The 19,302-nt window shown below is 37.4% G+C and overlaps 3 protein-coding genes across 5 annotated transcripts; 1 reads left to right on the forward strand and 2 right to left on the reverse strand.

Annotated features, from left to right (window-relative positions):
• Positions 1–4,578: 4,578 nt before the first annotated feature.
• Positions 4,579–6,269, forward strand: LOC126619952 (peroxygenase-like). Its single transcript, XM_050288387.1, has 6 exons — positions 4,579–4,786; positions 5,036–5,185; positions 5,265–5,350; positions 5,563–5,657; positions 5,890–6,015; positions 6,111–6,269. Exons 1-6 carry the CDS (start codon positions 4,663–4,665, stop codon positions 6,262–6,264), a joined length of 735 nt encoding a protein of 244 aa, XP_050144344.1. The 5' UTR covers positions 4,579–4,662; the 3' UTR covers positions 6,265–6,269.
• Positions 6,270–6,942: 673 nt separating this feature from the next.
• On the reverse strand, positions 6,943–8,922 carry LOC126619953 (60S ribosomal protein L23). Its single transcript, XM_050288388.1, has 4 exons — positions 8,759–8,922; positions 8,307–8,591; positions 7,448–7,489; positions 6,943–7,133 (listed from the first exon to the last, which is right to left on the reverse strand). Exons 1-4 carry the CDS (start codon positions 8,769–8,771, stop codon positions 7,051–7,053), a joined length of 423 nt encoding a protein of 140 aa, XP_050144345.1. The 5' UTR covers positions 8,772–8,922; the 3' UTR covers positions 6,943–7,050.
• A 3,225-nt stretch (positions 8,923–12,147) lies between these two features.
• Positions 12,148–17,749, reverse strand: LOC126617723 (histone-lysine N-methyltransferase SUVR4-like). Of its 3 annotated transcripts, none has more exons than XM_050285766.1 (9): positions 17,565–17,749; positions 16,334–16,605; positions 15,534–15,882; positions 14,378–15,057; positions 13,728–13,993; positions 13,259–13,325; positions 13,100–13,150; positions 12,867–12,978; positions 12,148–12,440 (listed from the first exon to the last, which is right to left on the reverse strand). In XM_050285766.1, exons 2-9 carry the CDS (start codon positions 16,514–16,516, stop codon positions 12,418–12,420), a joined length of 1,731 nt encoding a protein of 576 aa, XP_050141723.1. In that variant the 5' UTR covers positions 16,517–16,605; positions 17,565–17,749; the 3' UTR covers positions 12,148–12,417. The 3 variants fall into 3 exon arrangements, with proteins under 3 accessions (XP_050141723.1, XP_050141721.1, XP_050141722.1); XM_050285764.1 differs by having other exon boundaries at positions 14,378–15,066; XM_050285765.1 differs by lacking the exon at positions 17,565–17,749 and adding an exon at positions 17,079–17,423 and having other exon boundaries at positions 14,378–15,066.
• Positions 17,750–19,302: the final 1,553 nt, after the last annotated feature.

Raw genomic sequence — 19,302 nt, forward strand, 5'->3', positions numbered from 1 at the left:
AAGAAAGAGAGAAGTGTTCGTCTTTGTTTTGTCTCTCTTCTTTCTTTTTGTGATGACTCGGAAAATTGATAAGCTGCCACCAGAGAATATTGATCATAGATTCTGGCCGTTGGATTTGGGTTTAATTATTATTAATTTGATGATTAATCAACAGTTGTGATTTGAGAAGAAGAATATATATATTGGTGGGGATCTACATGGCTGCCGCCTGCCATGCACACAAGGAGGGTGGGAACCATTTAAAAGTGGTCCCTCTTTGTCTTTTGACGTTATTTCCCATTTATTCTTGGGTCTACTTGCAAAATTTTTATTTTCTTTGGAAAGTAAATTTTTAAACAAACGATATTATTTATACTAAAAATAAAAAATGGCAAAATCTCACGATTAGCTGGTAATAATGGTTCAAATTTACTTTTAACGAGAATCGAACCTAAGACATTTTACTTACAAATAAAGAGGAATATCTTTAAATTGTAGTACTAAATGACGAAAAGTAATTTTCTTAGTAAACGAAAGAAAAAGTAATTTTGCAAAATTAAAATGTGAGCTTTTTTTAATAAATTTATGGTTTATAGCAAAAAGGTAAAAAGATACCACCGTTGTAATTAGTGTGCTTATTCAAGAATGTAACGGTGTAAACCTAAAATAGAATTTCGAGAAGATTTAGAGATCAATTCTCATAAGCTTTGTATTATTTATAAAGCAAAAAAGACCACCATAATTGATATAAATAAAGTTACAAGGTTTGGAAACGCAATTCACATGCACTTGAGCCGTTCGCTCTCTTTTTGGCCGTCTGTCTCTCACCCACTCAGAAAGTTAGTCTTACAACAGCCATAGGGTTTATCTAAATTTGGTCAATTACTTATTGCTCCTTGATCACATGAATTGAGCTTTCTTTCCCCATAATATGGATCATTTTTCATGTTCATGTGACTTTTTTTTAACTAATCGAGGTTGATAAATATTTTTCTGTTGATAAACGATAAGATTAAACTACAAAAAGGAGGATTTGAACATTGAATTTCGGGTATATGAGCAAAGATTCTTAACCAACTGAGTTACAAGTCACTTGCAGAATGTTCGTGTGACTCGCTTTGAAACCTTTTTTTTTTAATTATTTTATTGAGGGGAGAGTACAAACTACTACAATAACTTAGAAGAATGAGAGTTTCGAAGTCGGAACGCATGTGTGAAAAATTAGGAGTTATGGTGGAAAAGAAAAAAAAATTAAGGGAGTATGTTAGTGAGTTTAAATTGAAAATATCTCTATATCTTTAGTTTTGAGAACAATCATTGAATGATCATTGCAATCAGGGCAATCAAGATTTAGCCAATTTACTCATTCATGATCTTCTGGACAGCTAGTCAAACATATTTTCATGAAGTAAGATTTAAATTCACGGATCAACGGTTTACTATTAATCACATTAATATTGTTTTAACTTGCATTCTATAACCTATTAGCACAATAGACATGAGGTTTTCTAGCAAAAAAAAAAAAACAGACATGAGGTTTTATCACAAAATATTATGATGTCATTATACATGCAAGATGAATCGTGGTTACAAAAATAATTATTGTGATAGTAAAGCACTCTTAAGTTCAACGAGTGAAAACATTCGTTATACAGTGTAACTTAATATGTTAAATTTCCAATGTATGATTCTTGTTATCTTCAATGTAAAGGCTATTGACACATATTCCAGGACATCATAACAGTTTCTGTTATGCTTAGTGTAACTAATAGTTATCTTAGTGTAATTAGTTATACTTGATTAGGTGCTAATTATGATTAGCAGATATATATATATATATATATATATATATATATATATATATATATATATATATATACACAGTTGTAAAGCCTTATTAATTCAATGAAACAGAATATTTCATAACTCTTATATGGTATCAATCGCCTTTGCTTAACCGCCTCTTCGCGATCCTCTCCACCTCTTCGCGATTTTCATCGATCTTCGAGATCCTCTCCACCTCTTCGTGATCTCTGTGATTTTCTTCAGCTCTTGATCGATTCTTCCCCTTTTCGATCTTTCTTCTCTGTTTCTCTGTCTCTCCGATGGCATCTTCGACGTCTTCTCCAGCGAATCCAGACATTCTTGCCCCAAATTCCTCTTCGATGAACCCTAACCCTAATTTCCCAATTTCATCTATTTCTTCAATCACAATCCAAAACATTAGTTGTATGGTTCCCACGAAGCTCAAACGAGACAATTATCTCGTCTGGAAGGCGCTCTTTGCTCCAATCTTTCGCCGTTACAAGCTCACTGGCATTCTTGACGGTACTGACGTGTGTCCACCGCCGTTTCTTCTTGATAGTTCTGGCCACAGCACCGGTGCTCCGAATCCAGCCTTTGAAGCTTGGTATGAAAAGGATCAAAACATCCTCATTTGGTTAAATTCCACTTTATCTGACGAAATCATCCCTTTTACTGTCGGTGTATCTTCATCTCGCGAACTGTGGATCAATCTTGAACAACGCTTTGGTGGTGTCTCCGCTGTGCACATTCACCAACTCCGCACTCGCCTTCACTCTGTTCAGAAAGGTGATCTTTCAATCTCTGCCTACATTCAACAAATCAAAGGAATTTCAGATGCTTTAATGGCGGCTGGAGCGCCAATTTCTGATCCTGATCTTATTGCTGTTACGCTCAATGGCCTCTCTGATGAGTACGAGTCCTTCATTGACTCTATAATGTTGCGAATTTCCTCCACCTTTCTTGATGAACTTCATGGCTTATTGATCAACAAAGAACTCTTTATGGATCGAAAGAAGAAGTCTGTTGTTCCTTCTGTTACAGAACCATTTCATGCCTACGCTGCTCAGTCTCAGCGTTCTCAGGCTCCGCTTCTTCCAACGCCTCATTTTAATGCCTTTCCTCAAGCATTTGTTGCTCCATACTCCAACTATAATTCTTCTAAGAATTATCGAGGCAGCCATCGTGGTCACACTCGTGGCAATAATCGTGGCAACAATCGCAGTTTTTCCAATTATCGTGGGACTAATAATTTCCGAGGCAACTCCTACACTCCAAGTCACTCTTCAGGAGGCTCAAATCGACAGTACTCTGGTGGCCGAGTTCCCTGTCAAATCTGTCACTCTCATGATCATGAAGCAATTGACTGCTTTGAACGCATGAATCATGCCTTTGCTGGAAAAATTCCACCTGCAAAATTGGCAGCAATGTGTGCTCACACCACTGCTAAATCTACCTCTCCTACCTGGATTTTGGATTCTGGAGCTACCTCGCATATCACAAATGATATCTCTGCTATTCATTCTCCTATGCCTTATCATGGTGACGACAAAGTCTATATTGGTGATGGTCAAGGTATGCCCATTCACCACACTGGAATATGCTATTAGATCATGTTGGCTCCCCTTTATCTGATCCTCATGAATACAGGTCTATTGTTGGTGCTCTTCAGTATTTGACCTGGACACGGCCCGACTTATCCTTTGCAGTTAATCAAGTCTACCAATTCCTTCATTGTCCACGAGATCTGCATTATCAAGCTGTCAAAAGGATCCTCAGATTTCTTAAGGGTTCTGTGACTCAAGGATTATGGTTTCGAAAGAGTGCTCTACATCTCACTGCTTTCTCTGATGCTGACTGGGCTGGCTGTGTTTATGACCGGCGTTCAACCAGTGGCTACTGTGTGTATTTGGGCAGCAATCTTATCAGTTGGAGTGCAAAGAAGCAAAGCACAGTTGCTCGCTCTTCCACAGAAGCTGAATATCGTTCTCTAGCACATACTGCAGCGGAAATTACATGGATTTGTAAGATTTTCAGAGACATTGGTTTTCCTTTATCCAAAGTTCCTGTTGTATGGTGTGACAATGTTTCTGCCATCTCTCTCTCATCGAATCCAGTTTTTCATGCTCGCACCAAACATGTTGAAATAGATTATCACTATATTCGGGAGTTGGTCCTATCCCATCTTCTTCATGTCAAGTATGTGCCTACTCAACATCAAATTGCCGATATTCATACAAAGGCTCTTTCTAAAGCTCGGTTCAGTGCTTTGCAGTCCAAGCTTTCCCTCGGATTACCTCCTGTCTGCTTGAGGGGGTGTATTGACACATATTCCAGGACATCATAACAGTTTCTGTTATGCTTAGTGTAACTAATAGTTATCTTAGTGTAATTAGTTATACTTGATTAGGTGCTAATTATGATTAGCAGATATATATATATACACAGTTGTAAAGCCTTATTAATTCAATGAAACAGAATATTTCATAACTCTTATAAAGGCCACCAACACGGCAAATAAATTCTCATCATGCACTCCAGCTACTTATACTTTTCTACACGAGTGCATGATGATTATTAATATTATATTACAACACCTAAGTTGATATCAATACTACATTCATATATGATATTGCACGTAAATTAGTAACATCATGTGATAGTGTTGAAAAATAGAAAATACAAGCGATAACCACTGCGAGTCACTTGGAGTTTGTTGTGCTTAATTTTCATTTTCTTAATTATCTCTTTTCAAAATGCTTTGTTCTATATTAATTAATATTTAGAGTAATTAATTACGATCACACAGAAAATTAAGTTCCATGTGAACATAATTATTAGCTGAAGTGCTGAAAGAGAGAGAGGGAGAGAGAGAGGGAGATGGCAGCAGATCAGGGCCAGCAGCAGGCATCCAGTGAGTCCATGGCAACGGTGGCTGAGAAGGCTCCGATCACCGCGGAGAGGAAGGTCCGCAATGATTTGGAGACCAAGCTCCCCAAACCATGTATGTGTACATTATGGTCGTAAAGTTTGCTTTTTACAATGATATTGATAGATTATTGATGATATATTCACAGTATATGTTCTTTAATATAAAAAAAAATATACGTTCGTTCCATGGCCGAACTAGTGGTTTAAGTTTTACCTTTATGTTCTAGAAAAATTAGCGATAGTTTCACATGATCACATGCATAATAATGCATGAATCAACTGCTTAATTTTTATTTTTTTAATTAAATCCTGTTAATTTCAGACATGCCTAGGGCTATGATTGCGCCTGATATGGAGAACATCAATGGCACATCGGGCCATAAGCATTCCAACATGTCTGTGCTTCAACAGCATGCAGCTTTCTTCGACCAAGACAACGATGGCATAATCTACCCTTCTGAAACATTCAGAGGTAAATCAATTTTGAAGTTTTAGGGTTTTCGATTGTCATGTACAAAAATGGATCGTCTTACTTGAATCTGTTCTTGCAGGATTTCGTGCCCTCGGGTTTAATCCGGTTGCTTCATTCCTTTTCATGGTTCTTGTCCATGCAGCTATGAGTTATGCTACTCTTCCTGTAAGTTTTGCAATCTTTAAACGGACAAAGTGAGATATTCTAATCTAGTCTAATTTGTGGGAAGCGATTCAAACTTGAGTGCAAGGGTGCAAGCACACCATCCTGAGGCACATTCACGGCGATAGTTAACTTTTTACAGCCGACTATCTGCATTGTCTGATTCATTTGTCATTAGAACTGCTTAATTTTTGTATTCATTACTTCTTCTGCAGACATGGATACCGTCGCCTTTCTTCGCAATTCACATAAAGAACATACACATGGCAAAGCATGGAAGTGACTCAGGGACCTATGACACAGAGGGAAGGTGAGAATACCTGCCCATAAACCCAAAGAAGAGTCTCTCAGATGTGATTGTTCGATTCGAAACGTGTGTGTTATATGTTATTTCAAGAATTATTCATTCATGAGATTTGACGTCATTGTCTCCTCCAATAAAATGGGGAAACTAGGTGTCACTAGACCGGATGATCATTGTCGGGGTTCTACTATAACTACTGCAAACTTTATATGTCTTTGCTTTGCATTGTATGCTGCAGGTACATTCCTGCAAATCTGGAGAACATGTTCAGCAAGTATGCCCGCACCGTGCCTGATAAGCTTTCATTCAAGGAGCTTTGGCACATGACTCAGGCTAACCGTGACGCCTTTGATTTCTTTGGCTGGTCGGTCCCTCTCTCTCTTTCTCTCGAGCACACACAAATACACGCGAAAACATAACACGGAAGTGCAGTTCATTAATTTCCGTTACTGTTTGCAGGATTGCAAGTAAACTGGAATGGGGAGTTCTGTATGTTCTTGCAAAAGATGAAAACGGCTACTTGGCAAAGGAAGCCGTGAGACGCTGTTTCGATGGAAGCTTGTTCGAGTACTGTTCAAAGTTGCAGAAGGGCGCTGTTGGTAAGATGGGATGATGCGGAGCAAAGTAGAGGATCGAACGTTCGTTAATGAGCTGCAGATTTTGTTTCGTATTAGTTTTTGAGAGCTTTCTTTTGGTCTGAGTTTTGATAGACTGATAAGCGATGATAGAAAGAGGCTTAAATAATGTGACTTTAAGGAGTTGAGTTGGATGAACAACTCCTAGACTTCTCAATTGTTCCAATTTCCAACTCAGTAAAAGCCTCTGATTTTTCCTACGCTTAAAACTGTTAACGTTAAAATTCTTTAGTCACAGCTAAACAAGAAGATTCTACTATACAACCCTAAGGATTTCTGGTCTCCTCTCTTATCAGCAGACCAGGTCACATTCACGTGATGAGAGAGATGTCACTATACCACTTCAACCGTAGGACATCTCTCACGAGGACTTACATGGCACTGGTTCACCGCCAAGATGGCATCCCGTGCCAATGAAATGAAGGACGTGAAAGTTTTATGTGTAGGGTTTAGGGTTGAGATAAAGCATAACCACAATCAACTCAAACCAGTCTATTACACCTTAATGCACTAGTTCGATTTGGCAATGCAATCACGCAAAAATCGCGCAACCGAAATAGATCTATGACAAATCAAAAAGGGTCGGGAAGAAAAAGGAGAAAGAAATGGACTCAGACACGATAGTGAAAATTTAATATCCCGAAAACCAGCAGACATTTAAACGAAAGAGGATCCATTTCATAATCATAACAGAGTCTACATGGTAGTGAATTTAATATCCAGAAAACCAGCAAAAACATCCTAAAGACAGGAAAGTGAAGAACTTAAACGATGGCATTGGCAGCACTTGCAATTCTTGGCCACAGATCTGCGCATTCCTTTCCTATAGGTCCGGTGATTGCAGAACCTACAACAATACCAAGAAAATATGAGTTAGTATTCAGTATAATAAGTGCAAGTGAAATGAAGAACATTATTACGATGATGGTCCTACAATGTTAAAAGTTAACAACAGTAACGTCAGATGAGACAAATTCATTTCAGGCAGACAAGTATTTTCCAATCAGCTGAAACTAAGACAACATTACTTGGGACTTCAAGGCTACATAATCAATGAGTTTAATCAATAATGCATGCTCTGTAAAGCTCCAAAACCACAGAATAGTATATTATCGCATTGAAGTTATTAATAGGCGGATGTGTTATAGAATTGCTACGCACCCTTCATTTCTCCCTTCGGATTGACAATGACACCAGCATTATCTGCATCACAAGGACAATCATCGTCAGAAACCTTGAGAAGCAGAGCCATTTTCTCATCATAAGAGCAGATCTTAAACTTAAAGCACTCCGAGATACTTCAATTTTCAAGATGAGCTAAACTAATATACAACACATAATATTTACAACCTCTTCCTAAATTCTCTTATTGTCCGCACCAAAAATGGTCACCATATTGTCAAATTCATACGGAAATAAAACGCACCGTATGTTAACAAAAAGTAAATAATCAATCAGAGTAACCATCCTAAACAACCATTCAAATTCCAAAATCCCCAATTGCCCACAACTAGTCCACAAACAATATTAGCAAAAACAAGGTGGTGCAGGAGAACATGGAACTACAAAGTCTAACTACCAAATCAAATTAATTCTGGATCCCATCCCGAAAACTTCCACATTTGCTATAAGCATTCATTTCAATCTGACTCAAAACCAATCAAACACTTTTGCTTCCTCTAAACATGTTCATATCATGACAAAGGAACACAATGTATCCAATAAAAACACAATTAACAACCTTCAAATTACACGAAAACACCGTCCTTTCGGTTTTTTTTTTCTGTAAACATATTCATATGAACACAAGAGGTCGTCCTTGGTGCAATGGCAAGTGCCTTCGCCCATGAAGGGTAGGTCTCGGGTTCGAGACTTGGGAGCAGCCTCTCCATAAATGGGAGTAAGGCTGGCCGACATTCCTCTCTTCCAGATCCTGCGTAAAGCGGGCACTGGGTACGACCTTTATATTCATATGAACACAAAGGAACATCATTTATCCAATTCAAACACAATTAACTACCTTCAAAGTACATGAAAACCCCATCCTTTCGGCGCCACGGCTTGCGCTGGCGGACAATGACGGCCGGCAAGACCTTCTTTCGGAGGTCAGGCTTGCCCTTTTTGACTGTAGCCATGACCATGTCACCAACACAAGCAGAAGGAAGGCGATTGAGGCGACCCTTGATTCCCTTCACGGAGATGATGTAAAGGTTCTTGGCACCGGTGTTGTCGGCGCAGTTCACGGTGGCGGCCACCGGCAGACCCAGCGACATCCGGAACTTGTTTCCGGCGGACCCTCCACGCCCTGCAATCCAAACGAATCGAAAATTAAACAAATTAATTAACTTTTAACATCGAACAAAAAAACCCATCAAGTTCCGATTGGTGGCTGAGAAAATTTTAGATCAGAAAGCAGGAAAGTTTGAATCTTTGAAAGACCCAGAAATATTAAAACGTGAGAGAGAGAGAGACCTCGTTTCGACATAGCTGCACCAGAGAGGCTTCAGATCTCAAGAGTGAGAAGTGTGACAGTGGTTTTGGGCGCCGGAGGCTAAATATTAGTGAGTTCTAGGGTTTTTCGTCTACACAACTTTTTTGCTATTATAATATTTTTAAAAAAAAAATTGAGAGGAAAAATATAGTATAATTATTGAAAATATTAAAATGTATTTTGATAAATTAATAGTTTTTTTTTATGTGAAAGTATTAAAAAGAAGTTGGTAAAATCAAATAATTAGAAATATTCAAGTCCGCACACTAATTTATCCTGGTTCAATTTATAAGAAGAAATATCAGTTGCTAGTTGGAGATATAGCTTGGATCTCGTGATTTTGTAATATTCTATTATATTTTTTTTTTCTTTCGGTCTTATGCCCATTGTCAACCAAAAAAAAAAAAGTGAACAAGTATGGGCAGCAAGTTAACATTTTACAGTATTATTCATTATACCAACATTCTTTTAAATATTTATTCACAATCGTTATTTTCCAAAATAACAAATTTTATACTCGGATTTATATATAGATGCGATTTTCACACTTGTTTTTGTATCTTCTTATACATCCATGTTTAATTCTGGCTGTTGATTTCATTTGATTTATTCAATTTGATGGTCATAAATAAATAAGGATGTGTAAGAAGCTAAAAATAACGTGTGAAAATCATTTCCCTATATATATATCAGGGGGTGATTGATACATTAGTAAGACACTTGTCATTTACGGAATTTTAACCTATGACCTCTCATCATTTTTCAGTCAATTAGTTGATATTTTCGAGCAAGAAAAAAAAAAGTTGATATTTAAACTTATGAATGATAATTAGTTCCTCTAATTACATTGACCTACAAATCCTTATAGGGCATCAATGTCCCTTCATTTAGGACAGGGGAGAACACAACACCATTGTATAAAGACTTTTTCTTACCAAAACAGAAAAACATGAGGTCATTTTGATAGGAGCATATTTATGCGATTTAGTTAACTTGTTCTTGTGCATTTATGTTGTTATTTCTTAGTTAATTATGTATTTTAAGCTATTTTCGTGTGTTTGTAGGTCCTAATAACAAAGTTGGCAAGAAAGTGCATTTTGGAGCATTTGGATCATTTTTGGGCCAAGATTGGATAGTGCAAGCATGGAGACATGAGGATGGACGTTTTTGAAGATTAGAAGGCTGGAAATCAGCATGTGTGTGTGCAAGTGTGTTGACCTACAACTACAAACATCATAGATGTCATGTGATGGCAGAAAATATGTTGATTGCTAGCTGAAATGATGAAGAACATGTGTGTGTGCAAGTGTAATAGCTAGTACGTGTGGAAATAAAGATAGAAAACAGCACACACATATGCAAAGACAGAGAGACAACATTCATACACGGCATGGGCAAAAAGTGTGTAATTGCTAGCTGAAATGATGTTATGTGGAAATTATGATTACATGACAGCACACACACACATGAGAAGTGAACTGGAACACATGGCAAAGAGTGCAGAAAATCAAGTTTGAAGGCACATGGACAGCTGCAAAGGGGTGTTATCCATCACATTTCCACCCATACCGTGCACACCATTCTTGTCCACTTCATGCACTCATTTGCTGCACCATTCAACTTCCTTTCCTTTGTCTACCATGTGCACAATATTCTTGTCCACTCCTTACACTCATTGATGCACCACTCCTTTCACTTTCCTTGCCCATGCCGTGCACATTCATTGTCCCTTCCATCATATCAGATTTCATGCACCATTTCATCACTTTAACCTCCACTCCATTCACTCATTGCTGCACCATTCCTTGTCCCCTCCATTATATATGATTTCATACACCATTACATTGAATGATTGCACTCATTTGCTGCACCATTCCACTTCTTTTCCTTTGTCTACCATGTGCACAATATTCTTGTCCACTTCATTGAATCATTGCTGCACACACCACCATTTTCCCCTTCTTGCCGTGCACTTCCTCTATATAAGGAAGTGTGTGTGGTAGCCATATAGTTCAATTTTTGCTTGATCAGTCATGCCCATTTCAATACAACCTTCATCCATAAACATCAATTCATTCTCTCAAGCACTTTCATTTCCCTTTCCTTGTCGTGACCTCCATCCAACCTAAACACATTCAACAATTCCCTTCCATATATCTTTACACATCCTTAGACACTTAAGCAGCAACAAGGTGGTGAAAAAGAAGGTCATTGGCATTTCAAGCTTGAAGATTTGAGCGTTTTAGGTGTAACTCGTTCTTTATTTACTATGTTTAAATTCATTATCTTTCGTTTTGTTGTGAACATGAGTGGCTAAACCCCTCTTAGCTAGGAGTGATTTCAAAGCCATGATTATGTGTGCAATATGATTTGATAAATTCCAGTTATGAACTCTTGAATCGTGAATGCAATTGGCTTAACTATTTGATTGATAACTTATTTGTATTTGTTGATTAAGGGTCAACACTTAATTGGCATGCATAAATCCGATGCTAAAATATAAGAAAGTTTCACATAATCGTTACAAACTTATATTCATAAGTAGTGGAGGTCGCTTATAAATGATCGCGTTAAGTTTAATTCTAGCATGAGTGACATGATGTCATAATTTTCATTAAACGTAATGATCTTTGATTGTATCTCTATTATGATGTCATGTAGGGAACTTTTGAAGAATGTTTTGGGTTGTCGAATGATGTCATCCAATCCAATAAAACAAGGAAAATCTGAGGGTTAACTAGTGATGTCACAGTTAATTTGGGACATTATCGTTCATAATTCAATGAAGTAGTAACTGGAAATCGAGTTGTTTGCATACATGTCATGTGTGGAGAAAAAATCTCTAGCTATCTCATCCATCATCTTATTTCTCAAATTCGTTTTACAATCTGTCTAGTTTTTCATACCTGTTTGTTTGTTTCAACTTCATCCAAATCAAAACCCCCCTTTTAGTTTATTGTTTCAAAGTGTTTCAAATCTGTTTTGTTTGTGTTTTTTATTGTTTTAGATGAAGCCAAAACCCAATTTTCGTTCAAAGTTGTGTTTAGAGTCAGAAACTGCCCAATAAGTGTTTTTAGGCCGTTTTTTAGTGTTTTTAAGTTGTTTTAAGTCTTTTGAACCTGTTTTGCGTCCCTTGAGTCTATTCAAACGTTTTTAGCTTTGTTTTTATGTTTTTGAGTCAATTTAGAGGTTATTAGCAAGCCCTCCTAATCCCCGGTTCAGAACGATCCCTACTTATACATATACTACAATTGTCAAAAGAGGGTTTAATTTGTATGTTAAGTTAATTTTCGCATCACATTTCTCAACGTTAAATGAGAGCAAATAAGAGAAACAAAAAAGTAAAAGTAAGTCAATTAGTACTACGGTCTAGTGGTATCTCTCTTTACTTATAAGTAAGAGATTCTTAGTGCAGATAATATCGTTTGTTCAAAAAAGTAAAAGGAAAAAACCTAAATAATATCATCCGGTGTTTAAAACACTGCTTCTACTACAGCTTCTACAAAAGTTCGTCTCCAACGTTCTGCTTACATTTTCCTCCTCCAACACAAAATTCCCCAGTTTCGGAGCTCGGAAGGAAGCACTGCCATACTCGAATGATCAGCTGCTGGTTCTCGGTACCAGTGATAGTCATCATCCGCTATCCCAACACCAATCTTTTCCCTGCACATTAAAACAGCAATAATCACCAGCAACGAAGAGGGTTTGAAGTAGATAAACTTGAAGTTTTCGTAACTGGAGGGCGGAGCATAATCTGCAACATTGACCCTTTTCGTTTCACATTCAAATTCATTCATCTTCTATACTTCTTGTAGGGCATCCCAATCTTGGTTTCAGTTCATAGTCTACTGAAAATATTGTAATGTGCGAGCAGTGCCATGGAAAAACCGTAAACAAAGTGAAATATCGCTCATCCCTTGTAGAACATGACATCTACAAACCAAGCACCCTACTTAAAACTATATCGGATATATAGCTGGATTTCCGCGAAATCTATTTCAGTAGAGCATTTGATGTTTGTGGCGTGTGGACCGCGTAGAATAAAAATAAGCTTTGAATGCCTTTCTAAGATGTGTAGTATTAGTTTACCTCTGCGTTCTTTCCGTCCGTTCTGTTTCTTTCCCCGGCAAGCTACACTACCACAATTACACGAAAACGCCTCTATAGGGTGTCCATGATCATCAAAGTCAATACCATAATCCTGCAAGAGGATTTTCCTCATCATTTTGTGAACACAAACTTATTAATATATGGAAACAGAAACATCGACCATAGAAGATAAATTATAGCAAACATATAACAGTAGGCAAGCGTTCACTCACCCACGACAGCTCTTCAAATGCATTCACTTTCCTGGTAGTAAAAAAGGCAAGCTGCAGACGCACAAAGAAGGTACTGAGAGAAGCTCTTTCGCACGGTGTATAATTACAGTGTGTGTATGTGTGTGTGAGCGTTGACATAGAAAGCAACCCAACCCATACGTGATAGTAGTGACGGTCAGGAGTCTCCACTTGAACTGGGATATCAATCAAGTTTGCATCAGAGCATCTGGAATCACGAGAATATTTAAACAAACACAAGTTCAATACAGGCAGACGATTCGCAAGCATAGCTATTGATTAAAAACTTCAGATTTAGATGATCTTTGTTGAGATCAATGAATATGACAATTGTTCTTAATAGTTTATAAGATGCAAGAAGTTCCACTAGTTTTTTTTAACTCGGTAGGAATTAGTGGTGAACTTTCTGACAACTTATGCTAAGATTCGTCAACTCTAAGTCGTAGCACCGAAATGGCAAGCGTACTAAGGGTTAAAAATGCAGGTACATGTACAATTTATAAAGACGTGCAAATGGCAAAGGTGACCTGCTTAGCGTAAGACAAAGATAAAGAAATGAACAGTCACCAAAATATACATAAACCAAAATGCACACGGATTGAAGTATTACCTATGATTGATAAATCTGGCAACATTACCATGAGATGTTGCATCAAGACAAAGGGCATCATCATCCTTCAAAATTTGCTCTGAGCCCCAATCTCCGTCTAGCAATACGGGGTAGGTATGTCTCTTAGCTCCACTGCTTTGGTTATTTCTCTCGTATAATTCGGTGTTGGTCAGTATCTCCCCAACATATTCACAGACAAATGTTCCCTTCTGCAAGACCTCTAATGTCCTAACACCCCAGCCCTTCCCTTCAGGAGTCACGAATACCTGAAGCATATCAGAACAAGAAATGCTCACTGACTACTTGCGAATTAACGATCTTCAAATGGCATATTTGTAAAGATGAAATTTGGGAGAGCTACTAGTGCTCATTGTTCCATGGATGCTTCAAGAAGAAACTACAAGATTAAAATAGCACAAAAATAAAGAAACAAAAATTATGTTGAAACATTATGCAGCTTCTATTAGTAAATTCCTTTAGAATATACAGACAGTAATAGTTTCGACACCTAACGGCCAAAAAGCATCTCTTTACTATACTTCTTCGAACTTAGATGCAATGTGAAGGTAATGAAACTCATATTAGTTTTGGTATGACAGTTCAAAGTCCAAAAAGGAAGTTCCTAATGGAAGATACAAAGTGAAACTAACCTGTAACTTGTAAGAAATGCCCCTTTGCACTACCCGATTTCCACATGACAAATCACATCCACATTTTCTCCAGCATTCTTTTATAAACTTCCTGATGTGGTGACCTTTGCATTTTTCAGGGTAGTACTCGTTCTTGGACCTCTCATTTGGACAGTCTTGACAATAAACAAAGTTGTGCTCTTCCGGTTCCTTGACACAAGCTGCTAAAAAATCTTCTTTTAGGAGGCCTTGTGGTGTGTAAACAAACTCCCCACCAGTTTCACGAGCACATGCACATGGTATTGCCGCTGAAAGACAATCTCCAGAGCAGTCGGTGCAGCAATCTTCATCTGAAATCCGAGCTAGTGAGATATTCACATTTGCATTTTGGTAGATAATATTGTTTGGTATATAATTGAACTTTGGCAGGCACTCATTTCCAGTTTCATCTACCAATGATATTTTCACTTTCTCCATAGATTTCGTAATGTCATGGAAAAAATTGACTGGCTTCCTGCCCTCATGAGTGATGGGACAGCTTGAATCCACACCATTTAAATCAGCTTGTGAATGTTCTGTTCCACATTGCTGATTCTTCGGTCTTGAAACATGGTCACCCCCACAAGTGAGGTCACAAGCACTTCTACCCACATCAGTAGAGGATGATCCAGAGTTACCCCCAGTTGAACCTCGAGACAAATCTGGAAGAGCTAGACAACATAATTATAGGTAGTCAGGATAAGAAAGTAATCATATTTATGGAGGCCCCGTTAACTGACTAGAACCTTTGGATTCTGTTGTCAAGGTATCTAGGATTGGAATGAGTTGGATAAATCTTGGATAACCCTCAATGTATGTTGAAGGAAAACGTATATGCCAACTTCCAAAATTTGTAAGGTCGAAGATGAATTAGTCATGAATGAAATTATCGCTCTCAATCCTACTATTTTGGGGGGATTGGGAAGAGAATCATGATAAGTTTCCATAATACCTAATTCAACTCCTATGATTAACATTGACAATTTGGAAGTAAGCATTTATTTCTTCATTCAACATACGTTGAATCTAGTGAGTTTTCCAATACAATCCTTGACACGAAATGAGGCCTAAAGGAACGGATTCTGACCATCTTGTAACAGATAACAATAATATCATGCAGTGGGAAGAAAAGAAGTACCTGGACGTCTCGCCGGTACTGCACATTCGAAAGAAGATGAAATGCTATCTGTACCTTCCTCTGTTTTTGGAATCACCAAGTCTTTCTTGTGATTACCAATTGAAATTTTTCTATCTCCAGAGACCAGATGAGGTGCAATTGGTTTCTTTCCTCTGTCATTGGGCTGTTTGAGGGGGTGTTGAGAACTACATCCAGCTCTACCATTGGTTAAACACTGTTTGGATGACTCCATGGTTCTGCTTCCATGATCTTGGTCCACAGCAGCTCTGCCATTGGCCAAATGCAGCCTTTTTCCTGGTCTTTCATACCCATCAAGCTCTGTAGCAGCTTCTCTTTTCTCTTCTTTTCCCTATTCCAAAGCAGAAAATATTAAAGGCAAGAACTAGTACAAACTCATCTCCAATGCACCTGAAAATTGGACTCAAATGTTTTAGTTCGGTCCAAATGTAACATTTGTCCTCCCCAAAACACCGGAATGTTAAAACTCATATATAGCTATTGAGTCAAATCAAACGTTATATTTCGGTTTAATTGTAACTCTCGGGCAAGAAGGATAAGATTTGAATTGTAACGTCAACCATCTCCATTACACATACCAAAATTGTTTAAACTCAAATTTGAGTTTCGACTCCAATGTTTTTCCTTTCGCGCACGTAGCAAAGTATTAAAACCCAAACCCACCACCACTTTTGACCCTAAATGTAAATACATAGGTTAAGCGTTTTGAGTCCATTTGTTCCCAATTTAAACTGTCACAAGTGTGTGTGTGAATAACTACAACAACAAATAATAGGTACTACCTTGTTTTCCTTAGACTCAAAGTATGCATCTATAAGAGTCCTGTAGTTGTCTTCTTCTATAAGCTCCCACTTTTTATCATACATTCGCAGCAAACCCTTCAGGACCGGTTTGATCTCTGCATCAGGAATCCCCAAGGCCCTCGTCACACGAAACGCGTTTACAACTTTCGGGTTACCAGACATGGCCAATGCAGAAGTTTGATGAACAAGCAATCTCCCAAATCAGAGCCCTCTTGCTCTTTAGGTGCTAGTTCCACAGAACCAAAGTGCCACTGCAATACAGAAGTTTTTACCAAGCAATCAGTTTAATTTGGCAAATCATCTTCATCAAATCACTAACAAAAACGACTCATAAATTAAAGATTAAGAAATAACACAGAAGGCTTCAAAAAGAAGAGAAATTAATCACTTTCTATACAATATAATTCGAGTTAAACAAGTTTATCATGTCAAAATTAGGTTGTTCACATTCTAAATGTTAACTTGACTATTTTTTAAGCGCATTAACGAATCATATCATATTCGTGTTTGTATTAAGCAATGTTGGACACCTGTAGTAACGAGTCATATCATATTCGTGCTTCCATCAAGCAACATACAGCGTGAACCCGCTAACTCCGTATCGGATTCAACACATGCAAAAACAAGCGGTTGACCAAAAAATTGCAAATTACAAGTGAAACCCCACATACCCCACAAAAATAACATGACCCACAAATACTGGATAGTTTAGTCCCCTACTAACCTGCAATCCCATTAATCCATAAACCACTCGTACCGAAAAAAATCAATTCTAATATAATATAATGTAATACTGCACGGATTTCAATATCTTTTTTGCTTTTCGGCATCAGTGGTTCTGTTTGGCTGCCGAGAAAATGCGAGAATTCCCAAAGCTTCCTCCTTTTTTTCTCCCACTTATCAAATAGCGATCACAGGCAGCTCAAAATCAAAACCCACTAAACGAAAAATAAAAATGATCTGTTTGGATGCCGAGAAAATGTAGGAGTAAATAGAAAAACCGAAGCTTTTCCTCTTCCTCCTCAGCCACAAACTTTCAACCATCCAAACAACAAGCAGAAGCAGAAAAAAAAAATCTGATTACTATAACGCATTGTACGGAATAAACCATCAAATTTCCAGATATAAAATAAAATAAAATAATAATAAAAAAGCTGAAATTCATAGTTTTAGGGTGTGACAGCAAACAAATTTCAGAGAAGGGCTCCACCTGCCGTCATTGTGCAGAGCAAAGCAGGACGGAAGAAAATAATCGAGTCCGGGGGTCTCCGTCCAGTCCACTCCAGTAGAGCCCCGTCGGAGTATCTCCTGAGCCGGCGTTCAGGGCTATGATTTAGACCGGTCCTTCTGTTGAAGACGGCTTGAGGGAATATTTTTGCTCACCATTCTCAAGTTGTTGCTCAACATCTCATTTATCACCGTTAGATAAAGTTAAATTTCGAGATCTGTACAGTAGACAAATCTCAAAATTTTAAAGGAAAATAACGAAAAGTCTAAAAAAACTTTAGTTTTAATAAAAAATGACAAATAATGAATATAAATTCAAAAAATAAAAATGTAATTTTTTGTTAAAAGTGAGCAGAAACAAAAGTATTTTGTTACAACTTCCGAATTTTAAATATCCAATATTTTTATTTATGGGCATTACAATAACTTAATGTAATGAGCAAAAAATGCACTCCGGCAAGATGTGTGCTATTGCTTGATTAAGGCCCCACCACAACATACAGATGTTACTTAGCACTATCCTCTATTACATTCTTCTAATTTTTTAACTGAAAGATTTTAGATTTACTTTTTATAAATAACGAATTCGATATTAAATTAATAATTTTCGTCCAAGCTGTTAAAATTTTTTTTGATAAATTTGATCAATTGAATCCAAAAAAGTGTGCAAATAGAAGTAAAAATTAGAGATAAAGAACAAAGTAACGAATCTCGACAAGCTGAATAAATAGAAAATATTGAATTTAGGTTTAGGAAGAATTTGGAAGATTAACGGAAATATTTTTTAGTGTGATCGGCACATGAGGTGGTACACCACGTGTTACTATACAAATGATGAGATATATGTGTTAAAAAATTAATAACTTCAAAAATAAAATTTCTTATCACTTACATAAAAACACGTGACATATCATTCGTATTCTTGTCACAATAAAAAAAATTTCGATTAACGAAGTATTTGTGTGGCCCTAACCCCTAAGCAAGTGTAGTGCTTTTTTCGAGAGTCTTGAGCAATTATTGGAAAGATAATTTACTTAATCAAGTAGCACGATGCGCGGGTTGCAATCAAATCTAACATGAAAATTACGTTGGTTGTTTTTTTTTTTTGTGGTAAAAAAATTACTTTGGTTGTTTAACCAAGATTTTAAGCAAGTTTAACCGAAAATCGAATCTGGCCTGTAGAAGAACAAGTGTAGTGCACTTTAAGAGGTCTTCCAATAAGTATCCATAATAACCACAAGCTAGTGGTCTAGTAGTAAATGATGGATTACGATGTTTTCTTCAAATTAAAAACTGGAGATCTCGAGTTTGAAACTCGTTGCTGGTGTGGATGCCAAACTTGTTGTCACATCCCAAACCAACTCCGTCGTAGCACAATATTGTCCGTTTTGGATCTCGGCCACGCCCTCACGGTTTTGTTTTTTGTAACTCACACGAAAACTTCTTAGTAGGTCACTCATCCTGAAAATGCTCTCGCTCGAACTCACTTAACTTCGAAATTCCAATGAAACCCAAAGCTAGTGAGTTCCCAAAAGACCTTGTGCTATAGGCAGGGGAGCACATATAAGGCACATCACTCCCTCTCCGTTGGTCGATGTTGGATCTTACACTTGTGATCAGAGAAAGCTAAAACGTTTATGTAAGTCTTTCCATTCCTAAAAACGATGGATAACCGTGACTTACCAGTTATTCTTAAAAAAAAAAAAAAAAGTATCCATAAT

This window comes from Malus sylvestris, chromosome 4 (assembly GCF_916048215.2).
Source record: "Malus sylvestris chromosome 4, drMalSylv7.2, whole genome shotgun sequence".
NCBI classification, from domain to species: domain Eukaryota; kingdom Viridiplantae; phylum Streptophyta; class Magnoliopsida; order Rosales; family Rosaceae; genus Malus; species Malus sylvestris.